This window comes from Ursus arctos, unplaced genomic scaffold, assembly GCF_023065955.2.
Source record: "Ursus arctos isolate Adak ecotype North America unplaced genomic scaffold, UrsArc2.0 scaffold_23, whole genome shotgun sequence".
Taxonomy (NCBI): domain Eukaryota; kingdom Metazoa; phylum Chordata; class Mammalia; order Carnivora; family Ursidae; genus Ursus; species Ursus arctos.
The window spans coordinates 38,611,723-38,625,399 of NW_026622908.1; the positions used below are offsets into that span (position 1 = coordinate 38,611,723).

General features: G+C 42.4%; 1 protein-coding gene across 2 annotated transcripts; it reads left to right on the top strand.

Moving 5' to 3' along the window:
* Positions 1 to 16: 16 nt before the first annotated feature.
* On the top strand, positions 17 to 13,356 carry SDHAF2 (succinate dehydrogenase complex assembly factor 2). 2 transcript variants are annotated; one of them, XM_026487678.4, is made up of 4 exons: positions 17 to 167; positions 3,716 to 3,939; positions 4,024 to 4,133; positions 12,586 to 13,356. In XM_026487678.4, the coding sequence occupies exons 1-4, from the start codon at positions 132 to 134 to the stop codon at positions 12,714 to 12,716; spliced, it is 501 nt and encodes a 166-aa protein (XP_026343463.1). In that variant the 5' UTR covers positions 17 to 131; the 3' UTR covers positions 12,717 to 13,356. The 2 variants fall into 2 exon arrangements, with proteins under 2 accessions (XP_026343463.1, XP_026343465.1); XM_026487680.4 differs by lacking the exon at positions 17 to 167 and adding an exon at positions 189 to 329.
* Positions 13,357 to 13,677: the final 321 nt, after the last annotated feature.

Here is a 13,677-nt window from a genome sequence, read left to right on the forward strand (position 1 = left end):
CACAGCCACTTCCGCCATGCGCAAGGAGGCATCTTCCGGCTCAGGCACTTCAGCGCTGAAGTCCGCACTTCAAGCGTCCGGAAGTTCCCGGAAGTGGCCGGGCCGTAGGCTTCCGGTGTGCGTCGGGAAGAATGGCGGTGGCCACCATATTCCCGGGTCTAGTACGGGTGAGGAGAGTGGAGGTTTTAGGGTCTTGGGCAAGCCATAGTGGGGACTGAGTTTCGTATTCCAACGCAGTCGTGGAGACTGCGAGGAGCATCCGGCTGCCTGATAGCCCAGGGCAAGGGCGGAACCAAGGAGAGATCGGCCTTGCAACATAGGAGATTCAGGTCACATCCACTCTTTTCTGAGCCCACTGTGTGCCTGTCTCGTCCGAGACCCAGTTCAGATTTTACCTGTTTCCCAGGTGTAGCTGGCTGCACTCCCTCTGTGCGCCGCTTCTGCGTGTTCTTAAGTCTGTTTTTTTGTCTAATACCTGTCACGATTTCACATCTTAAGATCATTTTTTTTTGTTGTAGGCTTTTCACACTGTAAACTTCTCTCAGTACTACTTTTTTTGCTGCTTCTCTTCATTTTTTGTAAGTTGCGTTTTCGTTTGTCTCAAGATATTTTCGAATTCCTCTTTTGATTTCTTTGACCCATTTGAACTATGGGTTATTCATGAGCTGGAGTGTGTTTAATTTGCACATATTTGTGAATTTTCCAGTTTTCCTTCTGCTGTTGATCTCTAGTTCATTTCACTGTGGTCACTTATATCATTTTAATCTTTTTTAATTTGGTAAGACTTGTTTTGCAACCTAAGGTGATCTATCTTGGAGAGTGTTCCCATCCAGATGTGCTTGAAAATAATGTATTCTGCTGCTGTTGGGTGAAATATTCTGTACAGGTCCGTTTTGGTCCATTTGGCCTATAGTGTTGTTCATATCTTCTTTTTATTGATCTTCTGTCTGGATGTTCTGTCCGTTACTGAATGTGGAATATTGAAATCTATTTTTATTGTATTGCTGTTTATTTCTCCCTTCAGTTCTGTCAGTTTGCTTCCTATGTTTGGGTGCTCTGGTGTTGGTTGCATATATATTTATAATTGTTTTATATTCCTGGTGCATTTACCCTGTTATTATATAATAATGTCTCATATATCTCGTGACAGTTTTTGACTTAACGCCTGTTTTGATTGACATAAGTAGGGCCATCTTTGCTCTTTGGTTACCATTTGCATGGAATATCTTTTTTCATCCTTTCGCTTTCAACCTTGTATTCTTTTTTTTTTTTTTTTAAGATTTTATATATTTATTTGACAGAGATAGAGACAGCCAGCGAGAGAGGGAACACAGCAGGGGAGTGGGAGAGGAAGAAGCAGGCTCATAGCAGAGGAGCCTGATGTGGGGCTCGATCCCATAACGCCGGGACCACGCCCTGAGCAGAAGGCAGACGCTTTAACCGCTATGCCACCCAGGCGCCCCTCAACCTGTGTATTCTTACATCTAAAAGGAGTCTAGTAAAAGCATGTAGTCCGATCCTGTTTTTTAATCCATTTAGCTAGTCTAGTGTTTTGGTTGGAGATCTTAGTTCATTTACATGTGAAATAATTACTGATCAAGACGTTATTATTGCCATTTTGTTAATTGTTTTCTATCCGTCTTACAGCTTTTGTGTCCCTTTTATCCCCTCCTTGTTATCCTTTGTGTTTCATTGTTTTGTTTTTTGTTTTTTGTTTTTGTAGAGACAAGCTTTAATCCCTTTCTCATTTTCTATTGTATATCTTCTGTGGATGTTTTCTTCTTGGTTACCATGGGGCTTACATAAAACATAATCATCTATTTTAAGCCGATAACAATTTAACTTCAATCACGTACCAAAAAACCTACCCTTTTACTTCTTCCAGTTTACATTATTGATGTCATAATTATATATTTATTTTTAAAAAGATTTATTTATTTCAGAGTGTGCATGTGTGCAGAGCAGGGGGTTGGGGGTTGGGGAGGAAGAGGCAGAGGGAGAGCATTCCAAGTGGACTCCACACTGAGCACAGAGCCCCAGTGCAGGGTTGGATCTCAGGACCCTGAGATCACGACCCAAGCAGAAACCAAGAGTCGGACCATTAACCAACTGCGCCACCCAGGCACCCCCACAATTACAGATTTTTATGTTATATATCCATTAGCTCATATTTTTCTATTTTAACTTCTATACCAGAATTAAAAGTGATTTATGTACCACTATTATAGTATCTTGTATTTGTTATATTTATTTTTACCAGTGATCTTTATGCTTTCACATGCTTTTGTGTTGCTCTCTGTTGTCCTTTGGGTCCTTTGGGCTTCTTGAATTTGGATGTTCATTTCTTTCCCCAGATTTGGAAAGTTTTTGACCATTTCTTTGTGTTAATGTTTTATTTAAGTAAGCTATGCACCCAACATGAGGCTTGAACTCATGACCCTGAGATCAAGAGTTGCCTGCTCTACTGAGCCAGCCAGCTGCCCCTGGCCATTTCTTTAAATAAGCTTTCTGCCCCTTTCTCTTCTTCTGGCTTCCCATAATATTTATAGTGGTCTGCTTGTTGATGTCTTATAAGTCCCCTGGGCGCATTTCAATCTTTTTCATTCTTTTTTTTTTTTTCCTTCCTGTGATTGGGAAATTTCAAATGACCTGTGTTTGAGTTCACTGATTCTTTCATCTGCTTGATCAAGTCTGCCAGTTAAACCCCATAGTGAATTTTTTTCATTTGGTTATTGTATTCTTCAGTTCCAAAATTTGTTTTGTTCTTTTTAATATTTCTTTCTGTTGATATCCTGTTCATACATTGTTTTCTTGAGCTAATTGAACATCTTGATGACAGTTGTTTTTAATTCTTTGTCAGGTAATTCATATGCCTTTGTTTCTCTAGGGTTGGCTTCTAGAGATTTATTTTGTTCCTTTGATTGGGCCATGTATTCCTCTTTCTTCATGTCCCTTGCAACTTTATGTTGGATCCACACTTTCGAAAAAACAGTCACCTCTACCAGTCTTTTTGGACTGGCTTTGTACAAGGAAAGACCTTCACCAGTCAGCTTGGCTAAAGATTCTGGGAGCCTCTCAGACTTTTTGTGTGAATAGTTCTTCTTTAGGCTTGTGCATGTAAATTCCCAGTTGGAAGGATTTGCTGGCTTCTTTTTTTGGGAGAGTCTTACCTGGTTTCTGGATTTCTCATAAAGGGAATTGGTCCATGTATGGTTGAGCTGGTGTCTCTGTGAGAGAAGGAGAGTGTGGGACTTCCTGTTTCATCATCTTGCTGGTGTCACTACCTTCTCATTGCATCTTGATAGGTTTTGCCCTTCTCTGTATTGGGAGCCTTTGGGGGATTAGGGACCATGCCATCACTGTATGCTCAGATTTTAACACAAGCAAGTGACTAAAATACATACCATTCCATAATAATTTTAAGGGAATATAAAGGAAGGAGAAAACATTTCTGCTAGAGAATTTCTGGAATGGTACTAGTTAAGAGCACATTTGCAGTTAGGGCTGGGTTCCAGTCCTAACTGCACTTACTATTTGGGTGACTTGGTAAGTTATTTAACCTCTCTGAGCCTCAGCTTCCTACGCGATAAAGTGGGGACAGTATCAACATAATTTCTTAGGAACTAAATGAGATTGAATGCATTTAGCACCTAGTAAGTGTTGAGTGAATGACAGTGATGGTAGTCCTTATAAAGATGTTTGTGGTTTATTTCAGATGCTTCCTCTGTCAAGGCGCCACCTAGCGTCTCCTTTGCTCAGCATACCATCATTCAGCCGTTTCTACAGAGGTGACAGCCCAACAGATTCCCAGAAAGACATGATTGAAATCCCTTTGCCTCCATGGCAGGAGCGAACTGATGAGTCCATAGAAACCAAAAGAGCCCGGCTGCTCTATGAGAGCAGAAAGAGGGGCATGTTGGAAAACTGTATTCTGCTTAGGTAGGGAAATAAGAGACTTGGTGTCACTTTCTCTTTTACTGGATATAGCTTTTTCAACTTTGTTCTCTCTCTTTCTCCTTTTAGCCTGTTTGCTAAAGAATATCTGCACCACATGACTGAGAAACAGCTGAACCTCTATGATCGTCTGATTAACGAGCCCAGTAATGACTGGGATATTTACTACTGGGCCACAGGTACTGGGCATGATCAGCATGCAGCATGATGTGAAAAATAGGATGACTCGTGCCGATTTGAGTCTGGAATTGTGTCCTAGGCAATTTGTTTCTTTTGTTCATGCAGTCGACATGCAACCCCCGCATGCTCCAAATTTTTCAAAGTGTGCAAAATTTTTTTATTAAAGTTCTTTGTTTTGCAAGCAGTAGAATCCTGTTTAATATAAGCAAAAAGGGAGTTTAGTGGAATGGTGTGGAAGAGCAGAGTTAGGAAAACCAGGCTGGGAATGGTGTGGAACCCGACAGCCCTAGAATGCTGCATAGCAAGTGTTCCTCAATAGTCTCACTCCAGCACTGCCTTTGGGAATAACAGTTTTCACTGTGTATAATTAGGATTAGCTTTGGCCGTGAGTTAAAAAAAAAAAAAAAGCAATACTAGCTTAAACAAATCAGGATTATATTTCTCTCTTATAACAGCAGTCCAGAGGTAGGCCTTCCATTCAGGAGTCATGATGCCCAGATTCCCCTCGATGTGCTCCTTCCGCCGTAGCACGTGCCGTCTACCTCGTGGTTGCTGCGGCTGTGTCTGTCAGGTAATTCTGTTTCAGTCAGGAGAAAATGTGTAGAAGTGAAATTCCCCTTATTTTTTATGACTCCTTCTCAGGAGAATACCTGCACCACACTTCACTAGTTTTCCATTGGCCACAGTTCAGTCACATGGCAATGCCTAGTCATGATGAGAAAATGATATAGTCCATTTTGTGCGTCCAGTTACATTGGGAGTTCTGTTATCAAGGAAAAATGGGAGAATGGATATTAGGGGACGTCTCATCCATTTTCGTCACACTCTGGGTCTTCTGGTTTTATGTTCCCAGTCCAGATTTGAGTCATAAAGTAGAAACCGTTCTGTAGGTTATGAGTATAAAGTGTGATAATACAGAGTCTTGAGGTTTATGTAAACATTGGAAAGCCCACGAAGTGTAAAATATTTACCCTCTGGTCCTTTAGTGCTGTTGAGTAAAATCCCATCATGTGACTGTACTCCACGGTTTTTTATCTGTTGACCAGTTGAGGGACATCAGGGTGTTTCCAGTTTTAGGCGATTATGAGGAAAGCCACTATAAATATGCAAACTCTAAACGTTTGCATATTGCTTTTTGTGGATGTAGGTAGTAGTTTTTCTTGGGTAAATACCCAGGAGAAGGGTCACTGAGTCACATGGTAAGAGTTATGACAAACTTTTTCTGTAGTAGGGCAGGGAGTAAATATTTTAGGCTTTGCAGAGCATACAGTCTTTGTCTTGAGTCTTCCACCCCTGCCATTGGAGCATACAGACTGCCACTGGACAGTAGGTAAATGCGTGCTACGGTGTTGCAATGAAATTTTATTGACAGACACTGAACTTTGAATTTCATACAATTTTCATTGTCACAAAAAATCCTTTTAACTTTTTTCCTCAACCATTTAAAAGTCATTTTTAATGTACTGGCCATACAAAAACAGGCAGCAGGCCATAGTTTGCTGACTCCTAGGCTAAGTGAAAGAGGCCAGACTCAAAGTCCGGCCATATATACCGTATGATGCCGTTTTTATGATATTCTGGGAAGGGCAAAACTATAGGGGCAGAAAACAAACTAGCAGTTGTCAGGGACTGAATGTGAAGTTCCCCATCCTTACCAGCACTTGGTATTATCAGGATTTTATTTGTTTTTGTTTTTAGCCATTCTAAGAAATAGGCAGTGATATTCACTGTAGTGAATTATCGTGGCTCTGGTGATTAAGGGTATTGAGGATCATCTTTAAGTGGATCTTTGCCATTCTTACATCTTTGCTAATACGTCTCTCCAAATCTTATCCCACCTTTGTTTTTTTCTTAATTGGGTTCGTTTTCTAATTGAGTTTTGAGTGTTCTTTATTTATGTCAGGTTCAAATCCCTTGTTAGATCTGTGTCTTGCAAATTTCTTTCTCCTTGCTTATGGTTTGTCTGCGTATTCTTAACATTGTCTTTCAAAGAGCAGTTTTTAATTTTGGCGAAGGACAGTGTTTTATTTGGTGAGTTAGCGGGTTGTGCTTTTGATACTGTGTCTAAGAATCTGCCTTATCTGAAGTCACAAAGATTTTCTCTGTTTTCTTCCAGGAACTTTATAGTTTTAGAATCACCTGTTCAGTTTCTCAAAAAATTGGAGTTGTTTTGGATCAGTAGATCAGTTTGGGAAAATCTTTTGTCTAATCTATGAACTTGCGGTATCTCCATTTATTTAGGTCTTTGACTTTTTTTTTTAACATTTATTTATTATTTTAAAAAATTTGTTTATTTGAGATAGTGAGTGCACGAGCTGGGGAGAGGGACAGGGAGCGAGGGAGACGCAGACTTCCTTTTGAGCAGGGAGCCTGACGTGGAGCCTCACATGGTGCTCGATCCCAGGACTCATGACCTGAGCCAAAGGCAGACACTTGACCAACTGAGCCCTTAGGTCTTTGACTTCTTTATCAGTATATTATTTGTCGTTATATCACAAATTACCCCAAAACTTACTGGCTTTAAACAAACCCACCTTTATTATCTCAACCTTTCTGTGGATCTGGAATCCAGACATGGCGTAGTTGGGTGCTGTGCTTTCGTCTGTCATGAAGTTATAATCAAGGTGTCAGCTTAGGGCCTGGGGTTTCATCTGGAGGCTCAGTTAGGGTAGGATCTGCTTTAAGTTCTCTCTGGTGTTGGCACAATTAAGTTCCTCACAGGTTCCCCACCTGCAGGCCTAAGTTCCTTGCTGGCTGTCATCTAGAGGCTGCCTTCTGTTCCTTGTCACAAGGGCCTCTCCTACTTGTGAAGCTTGGTTCTTCAAAGCACGTAAGCCGAGAAGACAAGAGAGGAATCTGCTAGCAAGATGGAAGTCTCAGTGTTTTGTAACCTAATCACGGAAATGACATTGTGTTACCCTTGCCATATTCTGTTGGTTAGAATCAAGTCTTTAGGTCCAGCCTGTGTTGGGTTAGGGGTGAGAATCATGCAAGAGCATGATACCTGGAGGTGGAGATCACTGGAGGCCATCCTAGAAGTCTGACTGCTACAATCCATGTTTTGTAGTTTTCAGCATATTTTGGACATATTCTGCTGGATTTATACCTAGGTATTTCATGTATTTTGGTGCTATTAATAAGTGGTACTTGAAGAGACATTTTCACTTTCTCATTGTTCGTAGAATGTAGAAATACAGTTGATTTTTGTATACTGTGACCTTGCTGAGCGCACTCAGATCTAGAAGCTGTTTTGTAGATTCTTTGGGATTTTCTGTGTAGACAGCTATGTCATCTGTGAACAGAGAAGGTTTTCTTTTCCAATCTGTATGCCCTTTATATCTTTAATTTGCTTTATTGCACTATCTGGGATCTCCAGTGTAACGCTGAATAGTAGCAGTGAGAGGAGCATCCTTGTCTTGTTCCCAGTGTTGGGGGAAAGTATTCAGTCTTTCACTGTTAATATACAGTTAGCTCTAGGTGAGTCGTAAATGCCTTTTATCAGATTGAGAAAATTTCTTTCCATTTGTGTATTGAGCGTTTTTTCATAAATAAATGTTGAATCTTGTCAGGTGCTTTCTAGGCATTTCTCTAGAGACGATCATTTGTTTGGTCGTATGATTTTTTTTTCCCCCTTAGTTTATTGATATGGTGAATTTTTCATTGATTTTTTACATTTTGAGCCAACCTTGCATTCCCATGATAAACCTCACCTGGTCTTTATGTATTGCTTGATTTGCTTTGCTAATATTTTGGAGATCTTTGTATCTGTCTTCATGGGGGTATTGGTTTTCTTGTAATGTTATCTGGTTTTGATCAGGGTAATGCTGGCTTCATAAAATGAGTTGTGAAGTGTTCTCTTTCATTTTCTGGAAGAATATATGGAGTCGGTGTTATTTCTTTATTAAATATTTGGTAGAATTTCCTGGGGAAGTCTTCTGGATCTGAGGTTTTCTCTGTTGGAAGTTTTTAACTGTAAAGTCTAATTTTTTTTAATAGCTATAGAACAATTCGAGTTATCTCTTTCTTCTTGGATGAGGTTTGTTAGTGTGTCTTTAATAAATTTGGCCACATCATATAAGCTGTTAAGTCTATGGATATAAAGTTGTGGTCATATTCCCTTTTTCTTTGATTGTCTGAAGAGCTGTAGTGAGGTCCCTCCTTTATTTCTAATATTGGTGATTTGTGGGTTTTTTTCGTTTTTTCTTGATCAGTCTGGCTAAAAGTTTATCAGTTTTATTTATTTTTTCAGATAACCAGCTTTCAATTTATTTATAGTTTTTTCTCTATTTTTCTTTTTCATTGATTTCTGATCTTTATTTCCTTTTTTTCTGCTTGTGTTGGGCTTAATTTGCTCTTACTTTTTTAGTTTCATAAGGTGGAAGTTGAGCTCATTGATTTGAGACCTCTTTTTCCATTGTAAGCATTTAGTACTATGAATTTCCCTCTAAGCACTGCTTTAGTTTCATGGTGCAAATTTCTGTTATCATTTTCATTCAATTCCTAATTTCCCTTCTGACTTCCGCTTTGACCCATGAGTTGTTTAGAAGTTTCTTTTTTTTTTTTTAAGATTTTATTTATTTATTTGACAGCGAGAGAACACAAGAAGGGGGAACAGCAGAGGGAGAAAGATGAGTAGACTCCCTGCTGAGCAGGGAGCCTGACACGGGGCTCAATCCCAGTACCCTGGGATCATGACCTGGGCTGAAGGCAGATGCTCAACTGAGCCACCCAGGTGCCCCTAGAAGTTTCATTTAAAATATATCCAGATATTTTTCTGTTACTGATTGCATTATGACCATAGAACTTACGTTGTGTAGTTTCAGTTCTTTTAAGTTTCTTGAAATTTGTTTTATGGCCTGAACTATGGCTATATACTTGATAAATGTCTCGTTTGCACTTATTTGAACATAATGTGCCGTCTGCACCTGTGGATGAAGTGTGCTGTAAATGTCAACTGGGGCAACTTTGTTGATGCCGTTCTTCATGTTCTCTATATTCTGACTCGTTTACTCTGTAATTGTTTGTTGATTAATAAGAGAAGAGTGCTGAAACCTCCAATTATAAATGTGGATTTGTCTATTACTCCTTTCAATTCCCTGTTTTTCCTTCATATGTTTTGAAGCTCTATTTTGTGAAAACACATTCAGGGTTGTTGTATCTTCTTGATGAATTGACTCCTTTACCATTCTATATAATGTCTGTCTTTATTGCTGATAATATTCTTTATTCTGAAGTGTCTGCTAGTAATTTAGCCACACCAGCTTTCTTTCGATTAGTGTTTGCATGGTATGTGTTTTTTCCATCTGTGTTAGTTTTCTATGCTACATAATAAATTACTAGAAACTTAGTGATTTTAGGTAACATAGTTATGCAGATTTACACATATATTCATAGTTCTGTAGGTGAGAAGTTCTGTAAGCCTAGAACTCAGTCTGAAATTGCTGTTCGCTGTTCTCCATTCCTGTCTGGAAGCTCATTCAGGTTCTCAGAATTCATTTCCTTACAGTTGTAGGATTGAGGTCCTGCGTGTCTTGCTACCTGTCGATCTCTTAAAGCTCCTGGAAGCCACTTGCAGGTCCTTGCTACAAGGTTCCTTCCATCCCAGCAAAGAGATTCTTCATCACATGGCGTCCCTCTCAACACTTCAGATCTCTCTGACTTTCCTTCTGCCACCAGCTGGAGAGCACTGCTTTTAAAGAGCACATGTGGGACGCCTGGGTGGCTCAGTCACTTAAGCATCTGACTCTTGATTTCGGCTCAGGTCATGACCTCAGAGTTGTGAGATGGAGCTCTGTGCTGGGTGTGGAGCCTACTTAAGCTTCTCTCTTTTCCTTTCCTCCCCATTCCCCCTTAAAAAAATAAATAAAATAAAGAGCACATGTGATTAGGTCCGAACCACCTGGATAATTTCCCTGTCCTGAGGCGGCTGTGCCATCTAACATAACTTACTCATGGCAGTGAAAATCTTCATGTTCACAGTCCCGAGAAGAATGCAGGGCTTGTATGCCAGGGGAGTGGGAAGTATTGAGGGCCAACTTAGAAGTCTGCCTCCCACACCATTCCTTTACTTTTGACCTATCTTTGTCTTTATATTTAGATCGAGCTTCTTACAGATAGCATATGTAGTCTCTTTTTTATTCAATCTTACAGTTTCTGTCTTTTCATTGGTGTGTTTTGGTCATTTGCATATATTCAGTGAACAGTGTGGTTGAATTAAAATCTGTCTTTTTGTTTCCTGTTTTTTCCATGTCTTCTTTTTTCCTTTTCCCCTCTATTTCCATGTTTTTTCAAATTAAGTATTTAAAATTTCATATGACCTCCATTGTTGGTTTATTGTTTATACTTCCTGTTACCATTTTTTTATGATTGCCGTAGGCTTTACAAGATACATCCTTAATTACTCAGTCTCCTTTCAAGTTATATTTTACTGCAGGTGCCCTAACATATTAGTTATTCTAAATTCTGTAACAGTTCTAACATCTGGGTCATCTCCGAGGCTTTTTCTGTTTGCTTTGTCCCTTCACAGTGTGTTGTGTTTTTCTTCTTTTGTGTGCATGTGTGTCTCATAATTTTTGATTGAGTGTTAGACATTGTGAGGAAGACAGTAAAGAGCAAAGTAAACAGTATTTATGCCTAGAAATGGGCGTGCTTCCAGTAGGCTGTTAGTATGGGGATCAAGTCAGTCTAGTTAGGAGCTCAGCTCTTGTAGATTCTGTTACTGCTGTGCTTGCCTTCACTGTGCCACAAGCCTCTGTTGCTACCATCTGCATAGAGTAGGGGCTGAGTTTCCGGAGGGTATTTCTCAATGTTCCTGTTCTTCCCTCAGCTTTCAGCCTTCCTCCTATTTCTGTGCCTCAGAGGGAATCTCTCTATGCTCTTGCCCTTCCCCAGCAACAGATTCCTGTTGCTTCCCACTTGGGGGACGGAAGGTTGGGAAGGCATTCTCCGTTATCCTGGTTCACCTTCAGTCCCTGTGGCCCCAGGTCTCAGGGGTGGGCTTTCTCTGTGGCTCTGACTGTCCCACAGGATGAGAAGATTTTTTTTTTTTTCCTTTTCTCTCTTCACCATCCCAGATGGGTCCTCACATGTTCCAAGTAGGAGATGGGATTTGCAGACCTACCCCCAGTCTCTTAAGGCTTTTATTTCGCAAAGAAGGGCAGGCTGGGCTCTAAGCTTTTTTGCGGTCTTGGCTGCTCCGCCGCTCCTGGCCTGCACCACTGAGGGATGCGGTCTCCTGCCTCTTGCTCTGAACCTAGTCTTGGTCAGCAGCATGCTCTGGAGGTTTGCTGCGAACAGCCTGGAGGGCGTGCACTCCCCCGGTGTCTGTGGCTAGCCCACGCTTGGCTTGTAGCAGTTGTTAAAAATCTTAGCTGAACTCTTCTTACCTGTTTGGATGGCGTCCAGTGTCTCTTCTTCCTGAGCCCTGTCTCGGGCGAGCAGGTGCTCATGTGCACTTTCTCCTTTGGGGGGCTTCTCTTCCCTTAGATTTTATTCTGCTTGGTTGCCCCGTGACCTTGCTTCTCGCATGACTTCACGGAAAGTCATGCTGTTTGTAGATTTTCTGGCTTTTCTTGTTAGGATGAGCACGGTGTTCTTTCCAGTCTGCACCGTCCTTGGGGGAAGCCTAAACCGCCTGGGCTTTATTTCGATGATCACAGAAAAAAAACAGATGCCGAGCCCACTAGATGCTGGGCTTCTGTGCTCAGTGAGGGGAAGTTAAGTTTTGTTTGAGGAATTCTCCCTCCCAGCATTGTAGTCTTGATAGGACGTTCCCTAAGCTTCCCCCGTGGGAGGCTTTGCTTGTAATTGGCATCTTAAGCAGGTGTCTCCAGGTGAAGAGGAGGTGGGAGGTAAGCAAGCATACTGGGGCCCCCTCGCCCACCCCCAAGACGACGACACTCTTGTGGCTTTGCTCTCCGTGCCATTGTGGCCTGTCCCTCCACATCTGGTTTTCCAGGTTCATGTCCATTTTGTGCGCCTCTGATAGCCTTCTAATGAATTCCTTTTTGCTGAAGTTGGTAGAGCTACTTGTTTGCCATGTACACCGAGGACTTCTGCCTCGGGAAGTGTATAGGCTGGAAGGGGAAACGCAGTACCCAGAAAACACCGAAATACCGAGTGCGGAGCAAAACAGTGCCCCCGAGCTTGGACAGGCCAGGGGCCAGTAGGCTTGTTCATAAAAGGCCAGACGGTAAATATTTTAGTCTTGTGGCCATACAGCCTCTGTCACAGCTACTCATCGCTGCCGTCCTAGTGCGAAAGCAGCGGGACAGTATGTGAACAGATGGGGGCACCTGCTCCGACAGGGGTGACGCACGGCCGCCGCGCTCCGCCGGCTCCCACTATAGGCTGCCGTGTGTATTTGGAGACAATCTGTTGGTTCCTTTCAAAGGCCAGAGTTTCAAGTTTCAGGGTCCCTCTGAATTTTCTCTGCCCATTCCTCTCTTGCAGAAGCAAAACCAGCCCCAGAAATATTTGAAAACGAGGTCATGGCATTGCTGAGAGACTTCGCTAAAAACAAAAACAAAGAGCAGAGACTACGCGCCCCGGATCTGGAATACCTCTTCGAAAAGCCACACTGAGCTGTGTCCCATCGCCTGCCCTGGGGGCTCAGTCCACGGACTCGAACTTAGGATGGACGCTGACCTTGACTTCCTGCTTCTCCGGAGCCACTCAGCCCACCCAGACCGTTGGTCTTGCTGCAAATGATGGACCCATCTCTCAGGACATGTCAGTACTGGCCGTAACTCATTCTGACACTTTTTTGGTTCAGTTTTAAGCCTAAAAGCGCTTGCTGGTGTTGCCGGCCCTCTGGCCTCTTTCCCTGGCTCCTGTCCCCGGAGGCGGGCTCGGCCACAGGAGGGCAGTGTCGGGGAGGCCATGGTGCTGGCTCATTGCTTTAACCAGAAACGTGTGCTCCGTGAAGAGAGGCAGCCAGCTGCGGGGCTGTGTGGTGAGCTTCCCCGAGCAGCCCAGGGCTTTGTTCAAGTGAAATCCCTCCCCGCTTCCCCACCCGCTAGGGTCCCTCCTGCCAGGGCAGCGGACCCTAGCCCCCTGAGCTGAATCTTTCCGAGACACGGCAGGCAGAACGAGGGCAGCCAGCAGGGATGTGTGGGCATGCTGCTGATGAGTCCACATCCTCCTCATGAGATCTTCTCTAAAACGTTCACTCTGTAAACGGAAAGATAATTAAATATTAAAGAATATTTTATGAAGGAAAAATCACAGTTCCCGGCCCTCACACAATTATTTTAATTCTGTCTGTCCTCATATAATCCATAGTCATTTGTCTCTGGAGTGATACGAGGTGACAGTCACGGGGTTTATTCCCACATGGCATGACGGCAAACTTCTGTATTTCTGCAGTCTTCCCAGTCATTGCAGTTGACGAACTGACAACATAAGCAGTAACATCTTAAAATGAATCAGTTGGAAGTGCTGAGCTCTGGGCCCGGAAGACTAATGTGTGGCTAGCAGTGGTCTCCCTGGAGGGATTTTGCCCTCAGACCTGTAACCCAGTCAGGGCTGTTGTCACCCGGGCCG